Below are 27113 nucleotides of genomic sequence, written 5' to 3'. Positions count from 1 at the left end.
GAATCTGAATGCAAAAGCAAAATAGTGCAGATGCTGGAATCTGAAATGAGGGGTCACCGATCTCCCCAGCTGCTGCCTGACCTGCTGAGATTTCCAGCATTATCTGTTTTTATCATTTAATCTTAATGCTTGTTGATGTTACCTTTAATTATTCAAATTATTTCTCAAGATCTCTGTCGGACTGCATGCCGCCATACTCGGAATAGGCCTGTAAAGACTCGCATGTTGATTTTGTTGGCGAAAGCTGTGAAACGTGGTCTGCTTTGTTTCGGGGGAGGAGGAATTTGTGGCTTTGCAATCAGCTTTGCATCCCTCCCCATTAAAATTTCGAGGCAATCGATTATCTGCTCTGGACAGCTGTTTATTTTGAATGGAAGACTTTAAAAAACAAAAGTGCTTGCGCAATGGGGACTGGCTGACACCCCCCCCACTGTGACTCAGCAGAGCCCGGCGCTAGGACCCAAAGGCCTCCCGAGCGGCAGGCGGGACTGCAACAATCCAGAAATACTTTGAGCAGGGCAAGCGGCGGAGCGGAGCCTTTTAAAGACAAATATTCTTGTTGCTCAAACAGACTTGATCGGTCGGCGGGACACTGGGAAGAATGAAGCAGCAGACCCGGTTAGGAGTCTGGGCCAAGTAAGGCTCGCTGAAGCGGGCGGGCGGTTTGGCTTGGCCGGGTGGGTAGAAAGTTTGTCCAGAAGTTCTGAGGTCTCGAGAAACTTTTTTTTTGTCCAAGTTATTTCCGAAAGCAACAAGAGGGTTCGTTCAAAGGCGGAGGGATGGCGACCTCGGCCAATTCCCGGAGAAGGATCCTCTCCAGAGAAATATCCGAGGATGAAAACATGATGATGGTGATTAAAGAGGTAAGAGACGCAGTTTGTTTCTTAAATAGTCTGTGATTTAAAATAGTTATACAAGGCGTTAGCTTTTTTATATCCAGGTTTAAGTTTAAAAAAAAATCAAATCAAATATGGGTTCGTCCATTATTCTAATGAATCCCTCAATTAGATCATGCTGGAATCAAACGATACTATGTGAGATCACCCCAGGCTAGTCACAAAATGGGAAACAGGTTTTGTGACTTGAGAATTATTCTATGTTGCATAGCACAAGTATGGACCAGGCCCCTGGATATAGAGGTAGAAATGATTTCATAGACGTGATGTCAAAATAGGATTCTAGGGTCTGAAACTGCTTCCTTACTAGTTTGTTTAGCCACACCTAAAGGTGTCTCTTCTTCCCCCAAACCTCTGTGTTAGACTCCACTTCCATACAATTATGCCTGCACTCCTTTAATCATATCTGTCTTACATTCATCCTTATCTTGGTTTGACATTTTCTTTTTTAATTCCTGTCGAGTGACAGCCGTGGCTCAGTCCAGAGACTTGAGCACAAAAACCTAGGCTGACACTCCAGTGCAGTGCTGAGGGAGTGCCGCACTGTCTTTCGGATGAGACGTTAAACCGAGTCTGCTCTCTCAGGTGGACGTAAAAGGTCCCATAGCACTGATTCGAAGACGAGCAGGGGAGTTCTCCCCGGTGTCCTGGCCAATATTTATCCCTCAACCAATATCACTAAAACAGATTATATGCTCATTATCACATTGCTGTTTGTGGGAGCTTGCTGCGTGCAAATTAGCTGCCGCGTTTCCCACAGTGACTGCACTCCAAAAGTACTTCTTTGGTTGTAAAATGCTTTGGGATGTCTGGTGGTTGTGAAAAGTACTATAGAAATGCAAGTTTTTTCCTGAAGGTACTAACTCCTGCTGGCAGGGCTGTGTGTAGACAGTTTCCCTTTCTAAGGGTATTACAGCAGCCTGCATACCCAGTGTCCGTACATGTGTACTTCCAGCAGGGGCTGGTTGGCAATTGGGGGCCAGAGCCAGGCTACCTTGATTTACCCCTCCCAGGCCTAGAGGCATAGAAGCCAATTGTAACTTCCTTATCAATGTCCTGGCTAAAATCATCAAACTGAATACAGAGCTGGGGCATGATATTTCATGGTTCCACCGCCTCAGGATCCATTGAGCCATACAAGTTTACAGCACAAGGAGACCATTCGGCCCATTGTCTCTGTGTCAGCTCTTTCCTAGAGCAATCCCAAACTAATCTCGCTGCACTGCTGCCTCACCGTTGCCCTGTGTCTTCCTCTGCTTCAAATATTTATCCAATGTTCTGTTAAAAGATGCAACTGTCTCTGCCTCACCCATGGGGTAAAGCATTCCATTTTCCAACAACCCACTGTGTTAAGACATTTTTCCGAGCCCCTCTCCTCCCTTACCTCTGTGGCAAATTTACATTGATGACCCCTGACACCTGACTCTACAACCGGAGGAAAGAACCTTCCCTCCTTCAACATATCAAAACTCTCCCATCATTTTCAAAACCTCTGTTCAATCTCTTGGCCCTCTCTGCTCCAGTGAAAGTAGAATATTGAATTATACAGCCAAATGTCAGAGGAAGTCCTGATCAAACTATACACTGCTCTGGTCAGACCATTCCTTGAGTATTGTGTTCAGGGAACAAGGAAGACAATGTTGATTTTTTTATTGTCAAGAGTCTGGATTATGAGGAAAGGCTGGAGAGACTCAAAACTGATTTTATAGTCAGATAAAGGGACACGGGGCCTAACTATATTTAAAAGGTTAACTTTAATAATTTAACCAATTAGAGATCTTTAAAATTATGAAAGGTTTTGATAGAGTAGACGCAGCGAGAGTGTTATCACTTGTGGGGAAGAGTATAATTAGAGGCTATCAATATAAGACAGTCACCAAGAAATCCAATAGGGAATTCAGAAGAAACTTCTTTACCCAGAGAGTGGTGAGAATGTGGAACTTGTTACCACAGGGAGTGGTTGAGGTGAATAGTATCGATGCAATTAAGGGGAGGCTGGACAAGCAAATGAGGGAGGAGGGAATAGAGGGTTATGCTGACAGATGAGGAAAGATGGGAGGCGGCTCGAGTGGAGCATAAATGTCGGCATGGACTGGTTGGGATGAATGGCCTATTTCTGTGCTGTATATCCGATGTAAATTTAGGACTGATATCTAGAAGTTCCTCTTCGCACAACACAGCGGTCAAGACATGGAATGGCCTCCCCTCAATTAATAATCAAATGCAGTAACCACAAAAGGCAGCACTTTACCTGACTTAAATGGCTGGCCTCGCTCCCCTTTTTGGAGGCAAAAACCCTGGAATCGTATATAAACAATTGGTTGCTGCAGTGGGGGACTGTGTGGTCTTTCCGGATGGATGAACTAACCTGGGCTGAATTGGCCTTCCCGGTTACTGGATTCCCTGCAGTTGCCCAAGGGTTAAGTGTTTGACTTTTCATTGTTTTTTTAAAAATTCACCTTTGTTCACTTGTTCACCTAAAACTGTTAATCTTTAAGCCAAGTGCACACTGACTTCCACTTGCTGGAATCAATTCCCATGGTCATCCATAATCCGAGCCACTCCGTAAAGTTTATTCACTACCTCATTACCACAATACACTGTGTATACTGTACCATGTACACTGAAAGCGATGAGGACAGGTAAAGTGCTGCCTTTTGTGATTACTGCATTTGATTATTAATTGAGGAGAGGCCATTCCATGTCTTGACCGCTGTGTGTGTGCGAAGAGGAACTTCTAGATATCAGTCCTAAATTTACATTGGATATACAGCACAGAAACAGGCCATTCATCCCAACCAGTCCATGCTGACATTTATGCTCCACTCGAGCCGCCTCCCGTCTTTCCTCATTGTAGCCAAAGAACAATTATAAGGGGGAAAGAATTGAACTTGGGTCATGAACTTTAGATAGGAATAAAATCCAGACCTGGTATCGATGAGAAGTTAGCCAGTGGGGTAGGGACGAGCTGATGAGAAACTACTCAAGGTTGGTGTTCAGAGAGATTTGGATGTCCTCGTATAGGAAACGCCGTGAGTTAGCATGCAGGTACAATAAGGGGGCTGGAGTATAAGAGTAAGGAAGTCTTGCTACAATTATACAGGGCCTTAGCGAGACTACACGTGGAGTACTGTGCACAGTTTTGGGTCTCTTTATCTAAGGAAGGATATACTTGCCTTAGAGGTAGTGTAATGAAGGTTCACTAGATTGATTCTTGGGATGAGGGTTGTCCTATGAGAGTAGATTGGGCCTATACTCTCTGGAGTTTTGGAGACGGAGAGGTGGTCTCAATGGAACGTACAAGATTCTGAGGGGAATTGACAGGGTAGATGCTCAGAGGTTGTTTCCCCTGGCTGGAGCGTTGAGAACTCTGGGGCATAGTCTCAGGATAAGGGGTCAGCCATTTAGGACTGAGATGAGGAGGAGTGTCGTCACGCAAAGGGTTGTGAATCTTAGGAATTCTCTACCCCAGAGAGCTATGGATGCTGAATTATTGAGTATATTCAAGGCTGAGATAGATAGATTTTTGGACCCTGGGGGAATCAAGGAATATGGAGATCAGGTGGGAAAGTGGACGTGAGGTCGAAGATCGGCTATGATCTCATTGAATGGCAGAGCAGGCTCGAGGGGCCGTGTGACCTACTCCTGCTCGATTTCTTGTGTAACAGGCTGCAGAGGCCCAGATATATTGGGAAAGCAGAGAAATAAATCAGGAAGGCTTACTCACCGAAATGTAAACACAGATGTTGCTTGGAGCTGCTTTATTTCCTTCACTTTACAGGGCTGGAAGGTAACTCCTTCAGATTACTTGAATGTTCCAGCTCTGCTATACCTCAGCTGGCAGCACTTGATGCTGAAACTGTCTGCGTATCCCCAGGGCTGTCATCCATCACATTGATGCGTCACATGATTCTGTTTCCCCCCCCCCAGTCCCCTATAAAGTGAGAAACGTGGTAAGGGTTTGTATTGTTTACATGGGAAGAGGGAATTCAGATGAAAGATGGATTTAATTGTTTTTAATTAAATGTCGCTCAAAGGCAGTGGCACCACCATGGAACCATGGAGCTTATAGTACTTAATGCCGTGGTAAAATCACTCCATATTTTACTCCATTTAATAGCAGTGCACATGATTCCCAAGCTAACTTCAAGGGGAGGTGGGAACCCAATTATGGCCCTAGCATCCTTTTTTTTTTTTTGTTGCATTTTTTCCGCCCACAATAGCTTTGACCCCAATCTTGCCTTCTCAGAGGTGCCAGAACATTGGTGCTGTGCACGCATTTCATTCATTTTATTTCATAAATTGCAATTCTCTAGCACAGCGGAGTTTTTTTTTCCTCAGCAGCCCCAATACCATTCTTACACAATTGATTATTTTAGTCCTGCAACTGGGGAGTTTCTTTTGAAAGTTGAGCCTCCTAGAAAATGGAAGAAGTTGGTAAGCAATCAGTGGGATTTGGTCTTCCCAGATATGATCACTGAATATGTGCGTATCAGGGCAAGCACTTGCGTGTGCGCACTGCAGATCAACAGCCTTCAAATTTGGAGCGATCACTTGGTAGTTATTAGACAATTAAGTTATCTGCAGAATCTGAGTCACTCGCCTTGACCCAGCAATCTCGAAACAAGCAAACAAACAGCAGTGATATAAGGCAGAGGAATTTGAAGACTAAGCTAAGGATTTTCAAGTCAATATGCTGGAGAATTGATTCCATTGGTGGTTAGTGAGGACAAGGATGAAAGGGTATGTGACCCTGACTTTAAAAAAAAAAGAGCAACAGTTAATGATTCTCTACTGCTGAAGGCTGTCTAAATGCTATGGTGCTGAGTATTTACAACATACACTGATAAGAACCTCTGCCAGTGGCTCTCTTCCACACCTCTTGGGTGACCAATGTGCATTCCTTGTGTTTAGTCTGCATTTGGTGTCAACCCTAGACGGTGCAAGTGAGATCATAGCCTTGTACTGTTGGTAATTACATGCCCTACCCCTTTTATTGCATAAACAAACCCAAAAGGCTGGAAACTTAGCAAGTCAATCAGCATCTGTGGAGAGAACGGACGGGTGACGTTCCGGATTCTTGCCCTGCTTCAGAACTGAAAAATATGAGATGAACAAGCATGTTGATAGGATCAGAAGAAGGGAAGGAAAAAACAGAAGTCGTTTCAGTGGAAGGATTGCTGAATGTTGTAACAGATCATTGCTTCAGTGTGCTGGAGTGTCAAGGTGCAGCATTTCTAGATAGCATTCTTCACTAACACAAGCTTATTGCATTCCTGGGCAGTGAAAATACCACAAACACACCTGCAGTACAACAACTGGTCTGTATCTTTTGGGGAGGGGGAGCCCTGATGTCTGTCAGCTTTCAGTGGTGCGCTGTTTCTGTAGGTGTGCTGGCACCAGTGTATTCTGCTGGCTGTTGAGTCGGCAAGCTACAACGTGCTCACGGTTAAGAGACTGGCTGTGTTGTGTGATCATTTTATTAGTTTTCATAGTTTGGTGAATTTTCTGGAAACATTCTGGAAAGAATGTAGCTATTTTTCCACAGAGGGGTTCCCACTTATTGAGGGCATCATAAAATTGAAATTCCGATTACAGTTTGTCCTTCTCTCCAAGAAAACGTCCTGATTATTCAGTGTAACTGAAGGGTGTCTCAGTTTTCTTCACACTAAAATGCAGGAAAATAAAGTGAAAGGCGAGGGAAGGAATCTACGTGAGGAGAATGGTTTTTGGACTCTCGGGGAATCGAGGGATATGGGGATCGGGCGGGAAAGTGAAGTTGAGGTCGAAGATCAGCCATGATCTTATTTGTAGTGTCCTGAGATGCTCCAGCAATGACTCCACGAGGCAGTGTGTTGTACTTGAACTGTATTGACCTTAGTCCTTTATTGATAACTCCAGAGTGAGGATCACACCTGGTGGCCTGCCTTTTATACTAGGCCAGGCACACCTGTACAGGTAACCTACAAGTCTCCCACTGCTGTGCCCTCTGGTGGCACACCTTGTGATAGTACCAACAGTAGCCATGTAGGATACACGACACTGAATGGAGCAGGCTCGAGGGGCTACATGGCCTTCTCCTGCTAATTCTTATGTTTATAAAAGCAAAGTACTGAAGATGTTGGAATCTGGAATAAAAACAGAAAATGCTGGAAATCTCAGCAGGTCAGACAGCATCTGTGGAGAGGAAGTGGAGTGAACGTTTTGGGTCGATGATCCTTCGTCAGAACTGGCCTTGCACCGGAAAGAGCCAAGAGAGCTCTGAGATGCTATGTGACCACCATTTAGGGCACCAGTGCTTCTGAATAATGGGGCAATGCATAAATGCACTGTGTTGTGGAATTGAGCCAAACCATCAGGAAGGATCCCTTTTTTTGCTCCTTGCTCTGCTGAGTTAGGTAGGTAAGCTAAGCTAGAACAGCAGTGTGGTCTGGTCACTACAAATGCTGGAAGTGAAGTAAATTCAGCCAGGGTTCCTTCCCTTCAGTAACTGCTTTTGGAATGTGTTTGCGTGTTGATGTTGAGTGAAGACAGGATTGGGCTTGACTGTGATGCCCCTCAGAGTTAAATAGTGCCCGTTGACACACAGTCTGGGCTCAAACATGAAGAATAGGATCTTGGGTGAGATACCAGAGGACTGCTGAGATATACGGAACCGTATCTGGCAGAAGTCAGCACTTTATGGAGAGAATTGAAAGAGAAAAAGGAAGCAGCAGAACTAGCTATCCCGATACCGATTCAACAGTAGCCTTCAAAAGGGAATTGAACAAATACTCGAAGGAGAGAAAATAGCAGGGATGTGGGGAAAGAGCGGGACTGACTGGATTGCTCTTCGAACGAGTCGGCGCAGACTCGATGGGCCGAATGGCCTCCTTCTTCTGTGCTGTACTATTCCACGATTCTATTCTATGAAACAATTTGCCCAGGCAGAGTTTGGTCAAACCAGGACACTATGTGAATGATCCTACCCGTGAAACTCCGCAACGTGACTACACCTTGAAATCCTAATCCCTGTTTAATCTCCACCCCCATCTTCAAATGATCCAGTTCGGCAGGTTTTAGAGTCAGCCAGACAGTTTGTCATCCCTGTCCTAACCGATATGAGCCGGGATACAGTAATGCAAAAATTATTATCTCATCTCTTAATGCGTCACCAACTGGGAGTTGCACTGTCATCTTGGAGCTCTGAGCTGAGCTGTGGCTGAGGTTGGGACTTGGAACTGATTAACATTCCTCTGTTCTTAGCCGGTATGACCAAGTCTGGATTCTTTAATCTCCTTCACTTTTTAATAATCAAATGGTGTATTTGATACAGGACCAGATTGGTTTAATTTGGGGGGAGAGAGATCTCGAACTAGGGCGTAGTTTCAGAATAAAGGGTTGCCCATTTAAAACTGATGAGGAGGAATTTCTTCTCCAGAGGGTTGTAAATCTGTGGAATTCTCTGCCTCAGAGAGCTGTGGAGGCTGGGTCATTGAATATATTTAAGGCGGGGATAGACAGTTTCTTAAGCAATAAGGGAATAAAAGGTTATGGGGAGGGGCAGGGAAGTGGAGCTGAGACCATGATCAGATCAGCCATGATCTTATTGAATGGCGGAGCAGCGTCGAGGGGCTAAATGGCCTTCTGTTCCTAATTCTTCTGTTCTTAAGCAGCAAAACTAGCTGTCCCGATACAGGTTTGTTTTTGTCTGATTTAAGCATCTGTGAAATGCGATATAAATGCAAGTTGTTGTTCTCTTGTGATAACTTGTATATTTGTGACATGCAAAGTGTTCATATCTCCATTGAGTTCCTGTAAATCGAGTCCTGGACAATATTTATTCCTCAATCAACATAACATCAGAATACATAATCTGGTCATAATCACATTGCTGTTTGTGGGAGCTTGCTGTGTGCAAATTAGCTGCCACGTTGCCCACATTCCAACAGTGACTACACTTCAAAAGTGGCTGTAAAGCGCTTTCTTTGAGACATCCGATGGTCATGAAAGGCACTATATAAATGTAACGTCTCATCCGAAAGACGGCACCTCCAACAGTGCAGCACTCCCTCAGCACTGCACTGCACTGGAATGTCAGCCTAGATTTTTGTGCTCAAGTCTCTGGAGCGGGACTTGAACCCTCAATCTTCTGACTCAGAGGTGAGCGTGCTGAGGAGTGGAGAGAGATGGAATTACCAATACAGCATCAAGAACTGGTTCATTAAATTAACAAGACACTTGAACTTGAACTTAAGTCAGAAGCCATTCTTACAAAGGGTAATTTAACCTATTATGAACATCTTCATTATGCTTGTTATAGTGTATAAGAGCATAAGTATATAAGAAATAGGAGTAGGCCATTTGGTCCCTGGAGCCTGCTCCGCCATTCAATATCAAGGCTGATCTGATCTTGGCCTCAACTCCACTTCCCTGTCCGCTCCCCATAACACTTGACTCCCTTTATCGTTCAAAAATCTGTCTATCTCTACCTTTTAAATATATTCAATGACCCAGCCTCAATAGCTCTTGGGTAGAGAATTCCACAGATTTACAACCCTCTGAGGGAAGAAATTCCTCCTCATCTCCGTTTTAAATGGGCAACCCCTTATTCTGAAACTATGTCCCCTAGTTCTAGATTCCCCCACAAGGGGAAACATCCTCTCTGCATCTACCCTGTCAAGCCCCCTCAGAATCTTGTATGTTTCAATAAGATCACCTCTCCGTCTTCTAAATTCCAATGAATATAGGCCCAACCTGCTCAACCTTTCTTCATGAGTCAACAAGTACTTTTAGTATCTGTCATTTCTTATGCATGTTGCTATTTGTTTATAAAATAAAGTGAATAGTGGATTTAATCTGAAATTTGTTACTTTGAAGGTGCAATTTTACATGGAGTGCAGGAAGAGAGAGATCTGGGAATATATGTATTGGTATAGTATTCGGCAGTCCCTCGTGTCGAGGATGACCTACTTCCACATCCCCTAAAAAGGATGAGTTCATAGGTTCAATTAGGGGCCTGACATGTTGAAGGGTGGAAGATGCCTGTGTGTGGATTCTTTTAACGTGGAGTGGCCGTTGCACACCAGCCACCACACGGGTTTGACAGAGCTAAGCCTTGGTCCAGTGGCAAGGGTTAACCAGGACGACTGGAGACCTGCTCTGGTGCATGGACTTGGAGCGCACGCGCGCACACACACACACACACACCTACTGTCCTTGGAATTCATAGGTCGCAGTGTGGGCTGGCTCATGTATGTACACACGTGGTGGCAGAACAAGTTGAAAAGGCTGTTTTTTTTAAAAAAAGCATTCAGGATCCTTGGATTTATTTCTAGGCATAGAGTACAAAAGCAAGGAAGTTATGCTAAACCTTTCTAAATCACTGGTTAGGCCTCAGCTGGAGTATTGTCCAATTCTGGGCACCTCACTTTAGGAAGGATGTCAAGGCCTTGAAGAGGGTCCAGAGGAGATTAACTCGAATGATACCAGGGATGAGGGACTTCAGTTTCATGGCGAAACTGGGGTTCTTTAGAGCAGAGAAGGTTAAGGGGGAAATTTAATAGAAGTGTTCAATCTCATGAAGGGTTTTGATAGAATAGATAGGGAGAAACGGTTTCCACTGGCAGGTGGGGCGCGAATCAGAGGACACAGATTTAAGGTGATTGGCAAAAGATGCGAATTAAGATTTTTTTAAATAAATGTACGCAGCGAGTTGTTGTGATCTGGAATGCACTGCCTCAAAGGGCGGTGGAAGCAGATTCAATAATAACTTCTAAAAGGGAATTGGGATAAATACTTGAAAGGGAAAAATTAGCAGGGCTATGGGGAAAGGGCAGGGGAGTGAGACTAATTGGATAGCTCTTTGAAAGAACTGGCACAGGCCGATGGGCTGAATGGCGGCCTCCTGTGCTGTATCATTCTATTCTTCGAAAAAGAGACTGTTTGATCCAGAAGAAACTGTGAAATTTTGTAGCCAAGTTATTGCGTGGAGTAATTAGAGTTGGAAAAATACCGCTCCCTTACCACCTCCTCTCCGAAAGGCAGTGACTGCTTCACCAGCACCAATCTCTCGCTAATATCTTGCCCAATTAGCCATTCTTTATGCCACTTGACAACCTAAAAAGTGACTGTTGGCATGCTAGTCAACTGCAGGGGGGCCTGATTCAGCCAGCTTCAATCCTATGCCCATGTGCTGCCCACACGTGCACTACTTCCAGAAGGGATCACTAGATAGCAATCGGAACCAGGAGCCCTGGTCTATTTTTGCCTCCCTCACTGCCACCCTGGCTGAGGACTGTTAACTCAGTGGTGACTAAGGGGGTACATTTCCACAGGGACTATCCCGCTCGTTTGCTTTAACCTAGAGCCACAGAAACCATAGGAAAGCGGTGTGACGGTTGTTTCTGTGGCTTGACCCCTCTTTTTCCCCCCCCCCCCCCCCCCCCAAAGTTACAGCGAATGAGTGCCAAAACCTCTGCAGAAATGTATCTCCCAGCAAGCAAACGGGAACCTCCCTGGTCTCTCTGGCTGGATACTCAATGTCTCAGCCAGCTGAACCAATGGAGCACTGGAAAACATTCATACAGCAAGAATTATAATAGTCACCACAAATTAATGTTGCATTGTGCCTGCCAATATTTGACTTTTTTGTGAGGTTTTTCAAGAAGATAATGCAACTCATTAAAATGAGTTCTTCTTGAAGGAGGATTTTTTTTTTTTTTCAAATGATAAATTGGATCGCTGTTTAAGGAGCGGGGTGGGAATGACCTAATCTTCATTGTCCAAGTGGTATTACTGGATGCCCGAGATAGTATTGTTCTCTGGAGTTATTGGCAGTGTTCACCAACTGTGTTTTGGTGTTTACTCTGAGCTGAAGGAAACAGCGGCTCCTTTGAGATAACGTAAGTGCTCGAAGAAGAAAAAATGTTCACTCTTGTCTAATTTCATCTGTGCAGTGAATAGAACTCTGCCAAACGTTTCCAGATCATTGCTCCAGAACTCAATTAAATTTCTTAGATTTTCAGTGTTCGTCAAGCCTCATTTATTCTCTTGCTGCTGTGAAAGACACCGAAGTGAGGATCAGACTGCTCCGACTGACCGGTTCACCACTTCTTGCTCACTAGCAGTTGGGGAGCGCAGGAATTTATTTTCCTTGCTTCCGTCCTTCCTCTCCTGAAGGCAATAACTCTTGATGGGGTACAGTTCCAAAGATACCAGCAGCCCCTCCAGTACCTCGTCCATTCTTCACACAAGCCTCGACCGTGAATGTCTGTCGGTTATTCAGTCAACGGCCACGTTCAGTCCTTTTCTCGTCCAACATCCCCTCGCTTCCCACCGGGGGGTCACTGCATAGCACTCGAAGTTTTTGCTTCCTCCTTCCCTCCAAACCCCCCACGCCCCCAGTCTGGGTGCCTTGAGGCCAGTTGTAGCAGTCTTGGTGTTGCCCTATCAGCTTTCTCGGCACAAGCCGGTGATTGAAGCCGCGACATTCCTCTGTGTAGCTCAGTATTATTGGCGAGATCTGTACAGGTTGTAATGTTAATGCTTGTCGACAGGCTCACACACCTACCCATTTTATAGTGTATTATCAACTCTGTGAAGTTTGACTAAAAAGAATGTAGGATTATAAACCTGCTATGTGCACTATGAAATGTAAAATTACCATCCTTTTTTTAAAATAAAATACAAATTCTAACAATTTCCGAGAAGCTTGGGGCTTTTATGATATGGGGCAAAGAACATATGAAGGACAGAAAAAGACCAGCTGGTCCATTTGAGGCTGACCCTGTCTGCCATCAAACCCAACCCCCACCCCCCTCCTCACGCCCTCCCCCCAACTCCTGAGAGAGGCAAAACACCAGAGAGCAAAACCTCTGGGGAAATTCCTCTCCGAACCCTGCAAAGTTTTGAGGTCCTGGTGAAGAAGGAATTGAGCGTTGGATAATATGATTGAAGTATTGATTTCCACACAGTGTGGATGCAGGGAGATGGAAGAGAGTTTTAGGATGGCAAAGTTCTGAGGAACTGAAAGGCCGGGAAGGGACAAGTGAAGTTAAGATAGAGTTGAAGAGAGTGATTGATTATAAGAACGAGACTGAGATTGGGGAGAAAATTAAAGGTCTGGCAGCCACCCCAGCCACTGGAACATCCTTTTGGGACTTAACCATGTCTGAGAGGAAGTGGTGAGAAGACCATACTGCTCCCATTCACGAAGATCCACCATCTATTTGTATGGAGCATTCTTCCCAGGAGAGGAAGAAGGATAGACCAATGCTCAGTGTGGCCAGATGAGGGCCTCCCAATGTAAGTCAGAAAGAATTTATGATGTGTTGTCACTGTTAAGTGGGCAAACACAGCAGCCAATTTATGAACAGCAATGCGATAAATGTACACTTAATCTTTTTGGTGTCATTGGTTGAGGGATGAATGTTGGCCAGGACATTTGGAGAACTCCCTGCTTTCTCCTTGTGGAATAGTGCCATGCAATTTTTTTTACATCCACCTGGAACAGGTAAGTGTGGCATTGGTTTAATGTCTCACTTGAAGGGTGGCACCACCAATAGTGTAGCACTCCCTCAGCACTATCTCTGGAATGGGGCTTGAACCCACGACCTTCTGACTCCGGGGCAAGAGTGAGCCAAATTTGCACTGAATGCTTGTCATAAAGGAGGAACTGTAATCGACGCCCTGATAGCACACAACATCGTTGTAACATGAGCAACATCAAGGGAGTTAGGGCTCATTGTGACTGATGATCCCTGCTCAAAGTAAGTCACAGTTGCTTCTGCTGAGATCACTTCGAGGATGCAGTTTCTGGCCCAATTGGCTTTCCCAGAGAGCCAGTTCGAGACCACATGTCTGTTGAGAACAAATCATTTAGGATTGAGGCACAGCGTGTTAAAACAGCCCCTTGCTAGGTCTGTATTAGCATAGACGCTATTAGTCCGACACGATACTGACACTGGGTTCAAAAAGTGGAAACGCAACCCAGGACTAACTTCTCTCCACTAAATAGTTAACTGAAGCATGCAGTGAGTTAATAATGCTTTAACGTTCATCTATTGCAAGATAAATTTCATGCTGCACTTTAGTTTGTTTTGTGAAGACAGATTTTAAATAATAAGGCAATGGATAAATGAACTGAGCCACTTCAAAGGAAGCCTTAAAACGAGGAAGTTTTGCAAAAGCAAAAATGGTTTCAAGGACTTTGTCCCTGACCCTTCTGTTTAAAAACATCAATAATGTTGGGAGAGAGGCTTGGCAGCACCACAAAAATGTGACAAATGAAAAGATTATGTGACTGCATTAAACAATCTGCATGTTCTGTGGCGCAAATAAAGGTTAGCAACCTCAAAAAATTAGCAAAATTGTGTGCGTGGGTTATACAAGCAGGAGAAGTGAGTTTGTCTAATAAAATGTAGAGAAGTGTATCAAGAACTGAAGGTTATGGTGGGGGGAATAGTGGGGATATAGATGCCATGGGCTGCCCACAGCCGATTCAGGGTTTCAATCTTTTTAAGGAAAAAATACTTCCTGGGCTAAGTGCCATTTTCCCATTGCACAACCAGTGTTTCCAATAGGCACTTTGTGTACAGGAATTGCAGCACGGATACGGGCCGTTCAGCCCAACCAGATTTCAACAACAATGTGTATTTTAAGAAAAATGTTCCAGGATTCCTTTTTTTTTGTAGGATATTTTACACAAATCTGTTTTTGTTTATTTTCACCACCAGAAAGGAGAGAAAGTGTTTGGATCATTCCACACTTAAAAAGCCACCTTGTTGGCCAGTTCTCGTGCAGCATAATGTTAACTGTAAAGTCATGGCATGCAACAGTTCGGCTAAACATAAGAACGTACAAATTAGGGGCAGGAGTAGGCCCCTCGAGCCTGCTCCGCCATTCAATAAGATCATGGCTGATCTTCGACCTCAACTCCACTTTCCCGCCCGATCCCCATATCCCTTAGTGACCAAAAATCTATCGATCTCCGCCTTGAATATACTCAATGATTCAGCATCCACAGCCCTCTGGGGTAGAGAATTCCAGAGATTCACCACCCTCTGAGTGAAGAAATGCCTCCTCCTCTCAGTCTTAAATGGCCAACTCCTTATCCTGAGACTGTGCTCCCTAGTTCCAGACTTTCCAGCCCGGGGGAAATAACCTCTCAGCATCTACCCTGTCAATCCCCTTCAGAATCTTAAATGTTTCAATGAGATCATCTCTCATTCTTCTAAACTCCAGAGAGTATAGGCTCAATCTCTCCTCATAGGACAACCCGCTCACACTAGTGATCAATTTAATGAACCTTCGTTGCACCCCCTCTAAGGCAAGTATATCCTTCCTTAAATAAGGAGACCAAAACTGTGCACAGTGCTCCAGGTATGGTCTCACCAAAGCCCTGTACAATTGTAGTAAGACTTCCTTACTCTGATACTCCAACCCCCTTGCAATAAAGGATGAAGTATGCTGTTAAGGGACCTGTAAAGTGAGAGAGGATGAGTTTCTTCTGTTCAGTAGCACTGCTAACTCCCCTCATAGAGGTGAATATGAAACACTCTGCATCACCCAGCAGCAAGCCCACCTGATCCAACTAAACATTGACCTGTGCTGACAAAGGAGAATGCAGCCTGCTGACCCTCATAATCACTAAGTTGAAGGAAGATGTATATAAAATAAATAGCGTTGATTTTGGTCGAATTTTTATTTTCGCCCAAACGTTCTTGTTGGTAAGCCGGTGGAATTGTGGCTGTCAGTGCTGATGCCAGGATTGATCAACCTCTTCAATCGGGTGCAGTAGTATAGTGGTTATGTTACTGGACTAGTAATCCAGAAGCCTGGACTAATGATCCTGAGTTCAAATCCCACCCCGGCAGCTGGGGAATTTAAATTCAGTTAATTAAATAAATCTGGAATAAAAAGCTAGTCTCAGTAATGGTGATCATGAAACTACCGGATTGTTGTAAAATCCCATCTGGTTCACTAATGTCCTTTTAGGGAAGGAAATTTGCTGTCCTTGCCCGGTCTGGCCGATATGACTCCAGACCCACAGCAATGTAGTTGACTCTTAACTGTCCTCCTCAAATGGCCTAGCAAGCCGCTCCGTTGTATTCAAGTAACTTTTCTTTATTCGTTCATGGGATGTGGGCGTCGCTTGCAAAGCCAGCATTTATTGCCCATCCCTAATTGCCCTCGAGAAGGTGGTGGTGAGCCGCCATGAACTGGTGCAGGTGCTCCCACAGTGCTGTTAGGGAGAGAGTTCCAGGATTGTGACCCAGCGACGATGAAGAAATGGCCAATTTATATTTCCAAGTCAGGATGATGTGTGACTTGGAGGGGAACGTGGAGGTGGTGGTGTTCCCGTGCATCTGCTGCCCTTGTCCTTCCAGGTGGTAGAGGTCATGGGTTTGGGAGTTGCTGCCGAAGAAGCCTTGGCGAGTTGCTGCAGTGCATCTTGTAGATGGTACACACTGCAGCCACAGTGTGCCGGTGATGGAGAGAGTGAATGTTGAAGGTGGTGGATGGGATGTCAATCAAGCGGGATGCTTTGTCCTGGATAGTGTCGAGCTTCTTGAGCATTGTTGGAGTTGCACTCATCCAGGCAAGTGGATTCACGAGGGCAATTGGGGATGGGCAATAAATCCTTGCTGGCGACGTCCACATCCCGTGAATGAATTTAAAAAAAAAAATGTTTAAAATCTTTCTCTTGATTTTGTTGACTGATACCTGTGATGTGGCTCACTCCCCTTCTGTTTCTCTTCTAGGCAGATGCAAAGTTCAACGCCAGGAAAGCTTCATTTGCTGAGGCCAAAGAGGTCTGTGCAAAGAAACTTCTGCGACAGCAGCAAGAGGTAAAGCATAGTATCCAGATACACACTTAATCCTTTGTCCTCACCAGCACAAGCTGTATCTGTAGAGATAAATGGCTGGTGTGACAAAAGCAGATTCCTGTTCAGAACAAATGACATGGATGATGATATAAAACCACCAAATTAAAAAGAAATCTTTGTATTGAGGCACAGTGTGTTGAAACGGTCCCTTGCTGGGCCTTCCTATATTAGCATAGACGCTGTTACAGTCAGACATGATACTGACACTGGGTACAAAAAGTGGAAAAGTATCCCACTGCCCAGCACTAACTCTTCTCAACTAAATCGGCACACTAGTTCATGAAAGTATGCAATAAGTTAATAATGATTTGACAGTCTATTCCAAGATAAATTCCATGCAGTGTAATTTGCTGTGTTACGAAGACAGATTGATTTTCGAAAATCAGATTGAGGAGGGATATAACCCCAGATTTTAACTAAGGAATTGGATAAAGTGGAATTAAGTAGATTTGTTTAACTGAATTCCGGGAATGTCGGACAAGCGGGCACAACCTCAAAATTCTGGAAACACGAATGAAAAGATAATGAAACTGCTTCTTTGGTTCGGGCTAATCCTTTCTTGAATAAATTATCACCCAGTGAACTGGTGCAGTTAACACAAAGTTTGCAATTTTTTAATCGCACTTTGCATCTGTCCCTGTGTATTTAGCAGCGCAGTTTCAATATTCAAAATTAGATGGATTTTGGGTGTGCTTAATTGCCAACACCCTTGCGTTTTAAAAAAACACTTGCATTTATATAGCGTCTTTCACAAGCTCAAGCGTGCCCCAAAGCCCTTTACAGTCAATGAAGTACTTTTTGAAGTAGTGACTGTTGTAGGAATCGCGGTAGCCAATTTGCACACAGCAAGATAATCTAGTGACGTTGGTTGAGGGATAATATTGGCCAGGGGACCTGAGAGGACAAACGGGGCTTCGGTTTAACGTCCCATCCGAAAGACGGCACCTTCGACAGTGCGGTGCTCCCTCAGCACTGCACTGGGAGTGTCAGCCTGGATTATGTGCTCAAGTCCCTGGAGTGGGATTTGAACCCACAACCTTCTGATTTCAGGCGAGAGTGTGACCCACTGAGACACGGCTCATGAATAACCGGGAAGGATGGCCAGCCATATGACCATCCCCTCCCTTGTCGCCTATCAGAACTTGATTTAAGATTCAACTGAAAGAGCAGGGATGACAAACCTTGTTCCCTCTGCTGAGAGATTGGGTGAATTGTTTGATTACAGGCTATCCATTCATCACTTCTAATTGCCCTCTTTCTGTGCTGAATTCGATCACTGAATTTCCTGAATTAATTTGCTCTGACAGTGGACATTTATACAGCCCTCAATAACGATCTATGTGCTCCATTTATATTAAAAGACAGAAATACAAGTGGTTTAATACCGTGATCTAATTTTTATAAGTGGTGCTGACTGCAAACTTTTGTTAAAGCACGAAGCAAGCATTCCAAAAAAGAAATTGGGTTTGGAATAAAAAGGAAAATTCCAGGTATCAAATAATTTAAGCCTGATTTCTAATGTGCAGGGTTATGGGGGGAAAAGCTGGAGTGGGATTAATTGGACAACTCTTTCAAAGAGTTGGCACAGGCACGGCAGGCTGAATGGCCCCATCTTCAGTGCTGTAGGATTCTATGATATCATAGTTTTTGTGATGATGCAAATTTGTGTTCGTCAGGGGCTGGACAGAAACCTAGCTGTAAATTGAAGCAGCCAGTTCCCATTAGATATGAGAGACCTTCCTTCCTCTCTTTGAGCTCGATTCAAACTCACAACCCACAGATGAACAGACATTGTTCTAATATCTCCCCAAGTCCCCATCAATAAGAAGGGATGTTCATTTACCTTTTGTTCTGAGCTGAATTGTAATCCAGACTTGGGTTGACATCCAGCCCAAAGGGAAGGTGCACGTTGATTAATAGGAGTTACTGAGGAAAGCAGGAACTGAATGTGTAATCTGCAGAGATGCCTCCCGATCTTTCGGTGAATTGTCATTCCAATTGAGTGTTAAATCTGCTCCCTCGCCCAGTGAGGCTTCGTAGCCTCTCAAAGCCAGACAAACCTGGAGTAAAACGAGCATGTTGAAGTCAGTCATATGGAATCATAGAATGGTACAGCACACAATCGGGCCTGTGACTGCTCTTTGAAAGAGCAATCCAATTAATCCTGCTCCCTGGCTCTTTCCCCATAGCCCTATAAATGTTTCCCTTCAAGTATTTAACATCTGGTATATTTATCACACTAATGTAAATGTTGCTTGGGACAGGTGCCTGCGAACCAAATACTTTAAAGAAGCGGAACTGCCTTACTTTTCAAATAAATTTATACCCTTTAGTATTTCCTCGTCTCTTTCTGCCATTAAAATCTTCCCAGGTGTAATGTATGCATCTGTGAGTATGCTCACAGGTTCTTGTTGTACATAAGAACATAAGAAATAGGAGCAGGAATAGGCCTCCTGGCCCCTCGAGCCTGCTCTGCCATTCAATAAGATCATGGCTGATCTGATCATGGACTCCGCTCCACTTCCCTGCCCGCTCCCCATAACCCTTTACTCCCTTATCGCTCAACAATCTGTCTATCTCCGCCTTAAATATATTCAATGACCCCGCCTCCACAGCTCTCTGGGGCAGAGAATTCCACAGATTTACAACCCTCAGAAGAAATTCTTCCTCATCTCAGTTTTAAATGGGCAGCCCCTTATTCTGAGATTATGCCCCCTAGTTTTAGTTTCCCTTATGAGTGGAAATATCCTCTCTGCATCAACTTTGTCGAGCTCCCTCATTATCTTACATGTTTTGATAAGATCACCTCTCATTCTTCTGAACTCCAATGAGTATAGGCCCAACCTATCTTCATAAGTTAACCCCCTCATCTCCGGAATCAACCTAGTGCGTCTTCTCTGAACAGCCTCCAATGCCAGTTTATCCTTCCTTAAATACTGAGACCAAAACTGTACGCAGTACTCTAGGTGTGGCCTCACCAATACCCTGTACAGTTGTCGTAGGACTTCTCTGCTTTTATACTCTATCCCCCTTGCAACGAAGGCCAACATTCCATTTGCCTTCCTGATTACTTGCTGTACCTGCATACTAACTTTTTGTGTTTCATGCACAAGGACCCCCAGGTCCCTCTGTACTGCAGCACTTTGCAATTTTTCTCCATTTAAATTATAATTTTCTTTTCTATTATTTCTGCCAAAGTGCATAACCTCACATTTTCCCACATTATACTCCATCTGCCAAATTTTTGCCCACTCAGTTGTGCTCTACTTGCATTTGCCTTCTAATAAAAAGGAAATTTCACCAAAAATTTCTTCCATGAAAAAACTCCCATCTTCGTCGCCATTTTGCAATGTATTTGCTTCTTGGGTTCTTTGCTTAAGAATTCATAGCAACACGTTGCTATTAAGAACTAGTTGATTTATTAACAAAAGGTTTAACAATCGCACTACACATTAAGAACATAAGAAATAGGAACAGGAGTAGGCTATACGGCACATGAGCCTGCTCCGCCATTCAGTAAGATCATGGCTGATCTGATCATGGACTCAGGTCCACTTCCCCGCCCGCTCCCTATAACCCCTTATTCCCTTATCGATTAAGAAACTGTCTATTTCTGTCTTAAATTTATTCAATGTCCTAGCATCCACAGCTCTCGATGAGGCAGCGAATTCCACAGATTTACAACCCTCAGAGAAGAAATTTCTCCTCATCTCAGTTTTAAATGGGCGGCCCCTTATTCTAAGATCATTCCCTCTAGTTCTAGTCTCCCCCACCAGTGGAAACATCCTCTCTGCATCCACCTTGTCAAACCCCCTCATAATCATATATATTTCAATAAGATCACTTCTCATTCTTCTGAACGCCAATGAGTAGAGGCCCAACCTACTCCTCCTTTCCTCATAAGTCAACCCCCTCATCCCCGGAATCATCCTAGTGAACCTTCTCTGAACTACCTCCAAAGCAAGTCTATCTTTTCGGAAATATGGAAACCAAAACTGCATGCAGTATTCCAGGTGTGGCCTCACCAATACCTTATATAGCTGTAGCAAGACTTCCCTGTTTTTATACTCCATCCCCTTTGCAATAAAGGCCAAGATACCATTGGCCTTCCTGATCACTTGCTGTACCTGCATACTATCCTTTTGTATTTCATGCACAAGTACCCCCAGGTCCTGCTATACTGCATCACTTTGCAATCTTTCTCCATTTAAAAAAAATAACTTGATCTTTGATTTTTTTTCTGCCAAAGTCTGACCTCACACTTTCCAACATTATCTGCCAAATTTTTGCCCACTCACTTAGCCTAACTCTGTCCTTTTGCAGATTTTTTTATGTCCTCCTCACACCTTGCTTTTCCTCCCATCTTTGTATCATCAGCAAACGTTACACTCGGTCCCTTCATCCAAGTCGTTAATATAGATTGTCAATAGTTGGGGTCCCAGCACTGATCCCTGCGGCACCCCACTAGTTACTTGTTGCCAATCGGAGAATGAACCATTTATCCCAACTCTCTGTTCTGTTAGTTAGCCAATCCTCTATCCATGCTAATATATTACCCCCAACCCTGTGAACTTTTATCTTGTGCAGTAACTTTTTATGTGGCACCTTGTCAAATGCCTTCTGGAAGTCCAAATACACCACATCCACTGGTTCCCTTTATCCACCCTGTTTGTTACATCCTCAAAGAACTCCAGCAAATTTGTCAAACATGACTTTCCCCTTCATAAATCCATGCTGACTCTGCCTGACCGAATTTTGCTTTTCCAAATATCCTGCTACTGCTTCTTTAATGATGGACTCCAACATTTTCCTTGCCACAGACCAGTTCATCCACCAGGCTCACAACTACCTGCCGCATTGTGGATCCCCTGAACCCAACTGGCCGGGGTTTTATTGAGTCTTGTGAACATCACGTGACTGGCTAAGCCACTCGCAACTCAACAGCTCTACAACTCTTTTTGGGGAGTACAAATAAACATTAGATCGAGTGCCCCCCGATCTGGGGGACACTCCAGACACTTATAACAGCCCTTTTTTGTAGGTTTATTTTTTAGGGCATTAAAATTCCATATTTTACAAGTGCCCCCTATAAAAGGGGAGGGGGACACTTAAAAACCCCAGCAATTAAAACAAATTAAACTTTAAAACATAAAATCAAATTAAAATTTGGCTGCTGGGGGTGATGATGCACTCCAGTCCCTCCGGCGCCCACCTCTCGCGGAAGGCCGCGAGCGTACCGGTGGACACCGCGTGCTCCATCTCCAGGGACACCCTGGCCCGGATGTAGGCGTGGAAGAGAGGCAGGCAGTCAGGCTGAACGATCCCCTCGACCGCCCGCTGCCTGGACCGGCTGATGGCACCCTTGGCCGTGCCCAGGAGCAGTCCTACGAGGAGGCCCTCGGACCTACCCGCTCCCCTCCGCACAGGGTGCCCAAAGATCAGGAGTGTGGGACTGAAGTGCAACCAGAAATTGAGGAGCAGACCCTTTAAATAATGGAACAGGGGCTGCAACCTCGCACATTCAATAAAAACGTGGAACGCGGACTCTTCCAGACCGCAGAAATTGCAGGCGGCCTGGGAGCCCGTGAACCGACTTAAAAATTTATTGCACGGGACTGCTCCGTGCACCACCCTCCAGGCCAAGTCCCCGATAAATAGTGGGAGGACTCCCGCGTAGAGTGCACTCCATCGGGGACCCCCGCCTCCTCCAGACGGCAAGATGGTACGCCATGGCGTGTCCGGACGGCAGACGAGGATGGCAAGGTTGAGAGTGTGCAGGAGCAGCTCGTACAGGAAACCCCTCCGTGCAGAACTGAAAGGCATGGAGGGGATTTCCCCGAGGAGGCTCCAGTTGTGAGGCGCCGGCTCCCGAGGGAGGTTCCGGGGTTTGGCGCCGATGAGGAATTCCGTCCGGACGGGGGTCAGTTCGGACGGGATCTCCCCACGTGCCTGAGCCAACAACTCTACAAACCTGTGAGCATACTCACAGCTGTATACATTACACCAGGAACCTGTGCAATGCCAGAGGCTCCGGGAAAGAAGCCCAGCTGGATGCACCTATTCCAGCAGAGATTCCTCCGAGATGGCCCAACAAAGATTGCAAACATGCTGTTTGTGGAATTGCAGAAGCAGTTCTGCATTCAGTGTCATTAGGCTGCTGTGGCACAGTAACTTTGCAAAAGGAACAGCACAACCTGTAGGGTCATGAGACATAACGGGATGGGGTTCTCCCGATCTAACGATGTAACTTCGGTGGAAGCCCCGGGAAAAACGGCGGAAGGTTGAGAGACACATCTTATTTGGATGTCGTGTCCTTCTTGCCATCATCATCATCTGTGGATTGGAACAAAATAAAAACTTGGGGGAGGAGTCGTTCAGGCAATTGAAGTGAATGGCAAGGGGGAAGCCTGTATAAGAATGAGTAGACTTTCTTTGAAATAGGCATTGGCCACATGATTTGCTCTCGAAGCAACCTACAGTTATGTGTTTCTTTGCTCTGTTTTTATTTCACAGATAGAGGAGTTATTGGAAAAACAAGCTGCTGACCAGGTAGGAGTCTTGGGATTCGTTGACAGAGTGACTAACTGATTAATTCCAGTTACTGCCATTCAGGAAAAACTCAATTTAAAAAAACTTGGGTGGTAGTTGTGTTTGGGCTTGTATGTATAAACTATCTCTTATTATTTAAGTCACTAGAGTCCTTGAGCAACACATGGGAATAGTAATGCGAGCATTTAATTACAAATTGACTTGGCTGCCTGCCATATGCCCTGTTATACAAGTCCATTTTAATGTCCCCATGTCCGTTCTGTAAGAAAACGTGAGCACTGTTTGTTCCTTGTATTGCTCTAATGCATGGCTTAACTGATAAAACATGAAGAAAATATGAGACTTGAAAAGGCCATTAAGCTCATTCCTCCCACAGGGTATTTACGGTACATAAGGACATAAGAAATATGGGGCCCGAAATTGGTGAAGTATCACCACCGCCTGTTTCTCAGCGGTATTCCGGCAATACAAGGTTTTTTACCGCCCACATACCGCTCTGATCGAGGACCGCTAATTTGGTGACTTTTTTTCGAGTCGTAGCGGGAGTAGTATGTAGTGGGCGCTGGCGGGCATTGTAGTCGATCGAGCTTGACTTTTTTCTTTTCTCGAATGCGAAAAGAACAAACTTCTGCGCATGCGCGATTTTGTTTTTTTCTGAGGTCATTTTTCCTGCGTTTTTTAAAATAAATATAGCTAACAGTCTCTATTCTTAGGACTTCCAACTATTGGATTCAGCCCACTTGTTCATGCCAGTTTTCCATGTTCAACATTAGGGTGAAGAACAAGAGCCCAACAGTCAGCAAAATGACTGCAGTAACAGAGTAAAAATAACTTGAAGGGAAAATGATCAGTGTGGAATTATTTTGTAAATTCAACATACTGATGGGGGAGTGTGGAGGGAGTTGTTTAATCATCGATTTGAGTGAAAGGGCCTTGAATGATAAACTTTAAACTGGATAAAGAAAACAAAACAGAAAAAGAAATTCCAGTTTCTGAGGACGCTAGATACTAATTTTAAGCAGCCTTTCATCAATGCTCCCGTTTCCAAAATGGCGTCCATACCGTTCACTTAAGATCGGGTAAGACCTGCTTTTTCAGGGCAGTATTTAGGTCCGGCGGTAAATGGATCTTGATGATGAAATGATCATTTTGGGCGGTATTTGGGCCTTAAACGATGGACAGCAGTACCGAATACCGCCGGCGGTAAATGACTGATTTTTCCGCCTGCAGTATTGTGGGCGGTATCTGGGTGATAAATGATTTTTTTTTTTATGAAGTTCGAGTTTCTGGGCGGTAATATGATGAATATCGAGCCCATGATCAGGAGTGTGTCCTATTATGACTCTACCCTGCTCATTTAATTAAGAGGGTGACTAACCATGGATAATTTCCAGGAAGATTAGATTCTCAACAATTTCACCTTGGCCCCGAAAGATACCTTTGTGAAAACTCCAGGTTGCCATTTCTGTATTTGCAACCTCCAGTCTTTAACTCTGACCAGTGGTACTCTACACAGAACATGTCCAGTACCCTCCAGCAGCACAGAAATCATGACATACTGTGGAGTATTTGGTCGCTTATCCTTATAATTTTCAATTCTATTCTTGAGTCACCTGCCCTAATTTCTCCTTATGCGACTCCATGTCAATTTTTTTTAATTCAAAACCCTCCTGTGAAGCGCCTTGGGAAGTTTCACTACGTTAAAGGAGCTATATAAATACAAGTTGTTATCCAGATATTGCTCCAGCGTGTCTTTTTTTTTAAAAAGAGGAGTTAACTGACACCATTCATTTTGTTGGGCGTCTGTTGCAGATATCTCTTACTCTTTGGGAGGAAGACAGAATCAAAATCCACTTGAGACTTTTTAACTTTCACAATATAAGTGGTGCCTATTTTTACATGTTAACCTTCACAAGTTGTGTGCACGCACCTACAGTTACACCCAGTATGTTGTACATGTGAACAGATGGTCATTAAAATTGTGTTTTCTGTGTATACAAACCCCACACAGGAGTACAATTGTTTTGTATTGGTCTTTGTTTAGGACACCCAAGAAGACCTTGAAGAGAAGTACTTCGACGCAGTTCAGTCGATCGGTCATTTGGAAACTGAGAAGACTTTACTTGTGTATGAGGTGGAGCGACTGAGGGATATTCTGGAGGGCACAGAGGAAGAGCTGGCAGAGCTCCACAGAAAACACCGAGAAATAAGCAGGGTATGATCAAGTGTGTCCCTGACTTTCATGTTGACTTGCAATTTAAAGGAGCTCGATCGTGTCAAGTTGTCTTCAAGACAATGACCATCATTAGAAGGTACAGGTTGGACCTCTCTGGTCCGGCACCTTTGGGATCTCACCGGTGCCGGACCAGAGAATTTTCCGAACCACAGGAGGTCAACTGGTGACGATGCTGCTGACAATGACACGCAAGTGTTCTGCGCATGCGCTGCACAGAAGCCTACTGCGCAGCATTTAGTCAGCCAAAATCTCACCGGTTTAAAAAAATCCTCGGGGCTCAGCTTCGGCGCCTCAGTCAGCCGCCTTTCCTTCCCTTGCCCGGCTCGCTTACCTCAATCAACACCAACACCTCAAAAAAACCACATACATACACACACAAAAAACTAGAGATCAGAGATAAAGTCAAGGAGACACGCCAACCCTTACCTACGATCCTACATCTGGTGCCAGTCCATGTGTAAGCCGCGAGCAGAGCCTGACTGGTGGAAAACAGCAGCCTCCTCACACCGAGACACACACAACAACCGCGCCCCCCTCCCAGACTGGTGGCAGGGGGAGGAGGAGAGAGATGTCGGCTCAGCCCGGCACTGCAGCCTTCAGAGCATGCGCGCCCGCCGCCAATCAGGCAAGGAAAGGCGGTCTCGGCAGCGAGGAGCGCGTGGCAAACCACAGCACCAGCCAGTGTGTAAAACCTCTAGCTGGCCAGGGCAAGGCTGTCGAGATTTGTCATCCAAAATGCATCACACATATGTTTAACAAGCGGAGCCACCATTTTTTTTTTTTTCAATGGACGCCACCCACGCTGGGACTGATGCCAGACCAGGGATGTTTCCGGAAGAAAGAGTCCCGGACTGGAGAGGTACAACCTGTACCAATAAAGCCAGGTATTGTGTTAAGCTTGTGGGTTCAAGTCCCGCTCCAGAGACTTGAGCACGTAAATCTAAGCTGACACTCCAGTGCAGTGCTGAGGGAGTGCTGCACTGTCGGCGGTGCCATCTTTCGGCTGAGACTTTAAACTGTCTGCTCTCTCTCAGGCGGACGTGAAAGATCCCATGGCACTATTTTGAAGAAGAGCAGGGGAGTTCTCCCCAGTGTCCTGGCCAATATTTATCCCTCGCCCAACATGACACAAAAACAGATTATCTGGTCATTATTACATTGCTGTTTGTGGGACTTGCTGTGCGCAAATTGGCTGCCGCATTTCCCGCATTACAACAGTGACTTCACTCTCAAAGTACCTCATCGGCTGTAAAGTGCTTTGAGACGTCCGGTGGTCGTGAAGGCACTATATATATATATATGCAAGTCTGTCTGTCTTTCTCCTGTCTATAGAGCTCCATCAATCTCCCCCAACTCCAACCGAGAGTCTCTAATATGAAACTGCTCTCACCCATACTACTCCATATTCTGACACATTCATGTTCTCCATGGATTCTGAAGACATATTTAGTCCTACTTTATTAGCATACTAATATTTGCATACTCATAGTATTAAGTGTTTTATGCCATTATTTACATAAGAACATAAGTAATAGGAGCAGGAGTAGGCCATATGGCCCCTTG

The 27113-nt window shown here is 44.8% G+C and overlaps 1 protein-coding gene across 1 annotated transcript in view; it reads left to right on the top strand.

Moving 5' to 3' along the window:
• Nucleotides 1–235: 235 nt before the first annotated feature.
• Nucleotides 236–27113, top strand: part of LOC139240963 (leucine-rich repeat flightless-interacting protein 1-like) — a 35641-nt gene continuing 8763 nt past the window's right edge. The window contains exons 1-4 of the mRNA XM_070869556.1: nucleotides 236–863; nucleotides 16640–16726; nucleotides 23279–23314; nucleotides 25359–25529. Coding sequence (XP_070725657.1) covers nucleotides 780–863; nucleotides 16640–16726; nucleotides 23279–23314; nucleotides 25359–25529 — 378 coding nt within the window. The 5' untranslated portion in view covers nucleotides 236–779. The remainder of the gene's footprint in view (nucleotides 864–16639; nucleotides 16727–23278; nucleotides 23315–25358; nucleotides 25530–27113) is intronic.

This window comes from Pristiophorus japonicus, chromosome X, assembly GCF_044704955.1.
Source record: "Pristiophorus japonicus isolate sPriJap1 chromosome X, sPriJap1.hap1, whole genome shotgun sequence".
Classification (NCBI taxonomy): Eukaryota; Metazoa; Chordata; class Chondrichthyes; family Pristiophoridae; genus Pristiophorus; species Pristiophorus japonicus.
The sequence above is the reverse complement of the archived record's forward strand: the minus strand, read 5'-3'. Positions and strand labels throughout refer to the sequence as shown.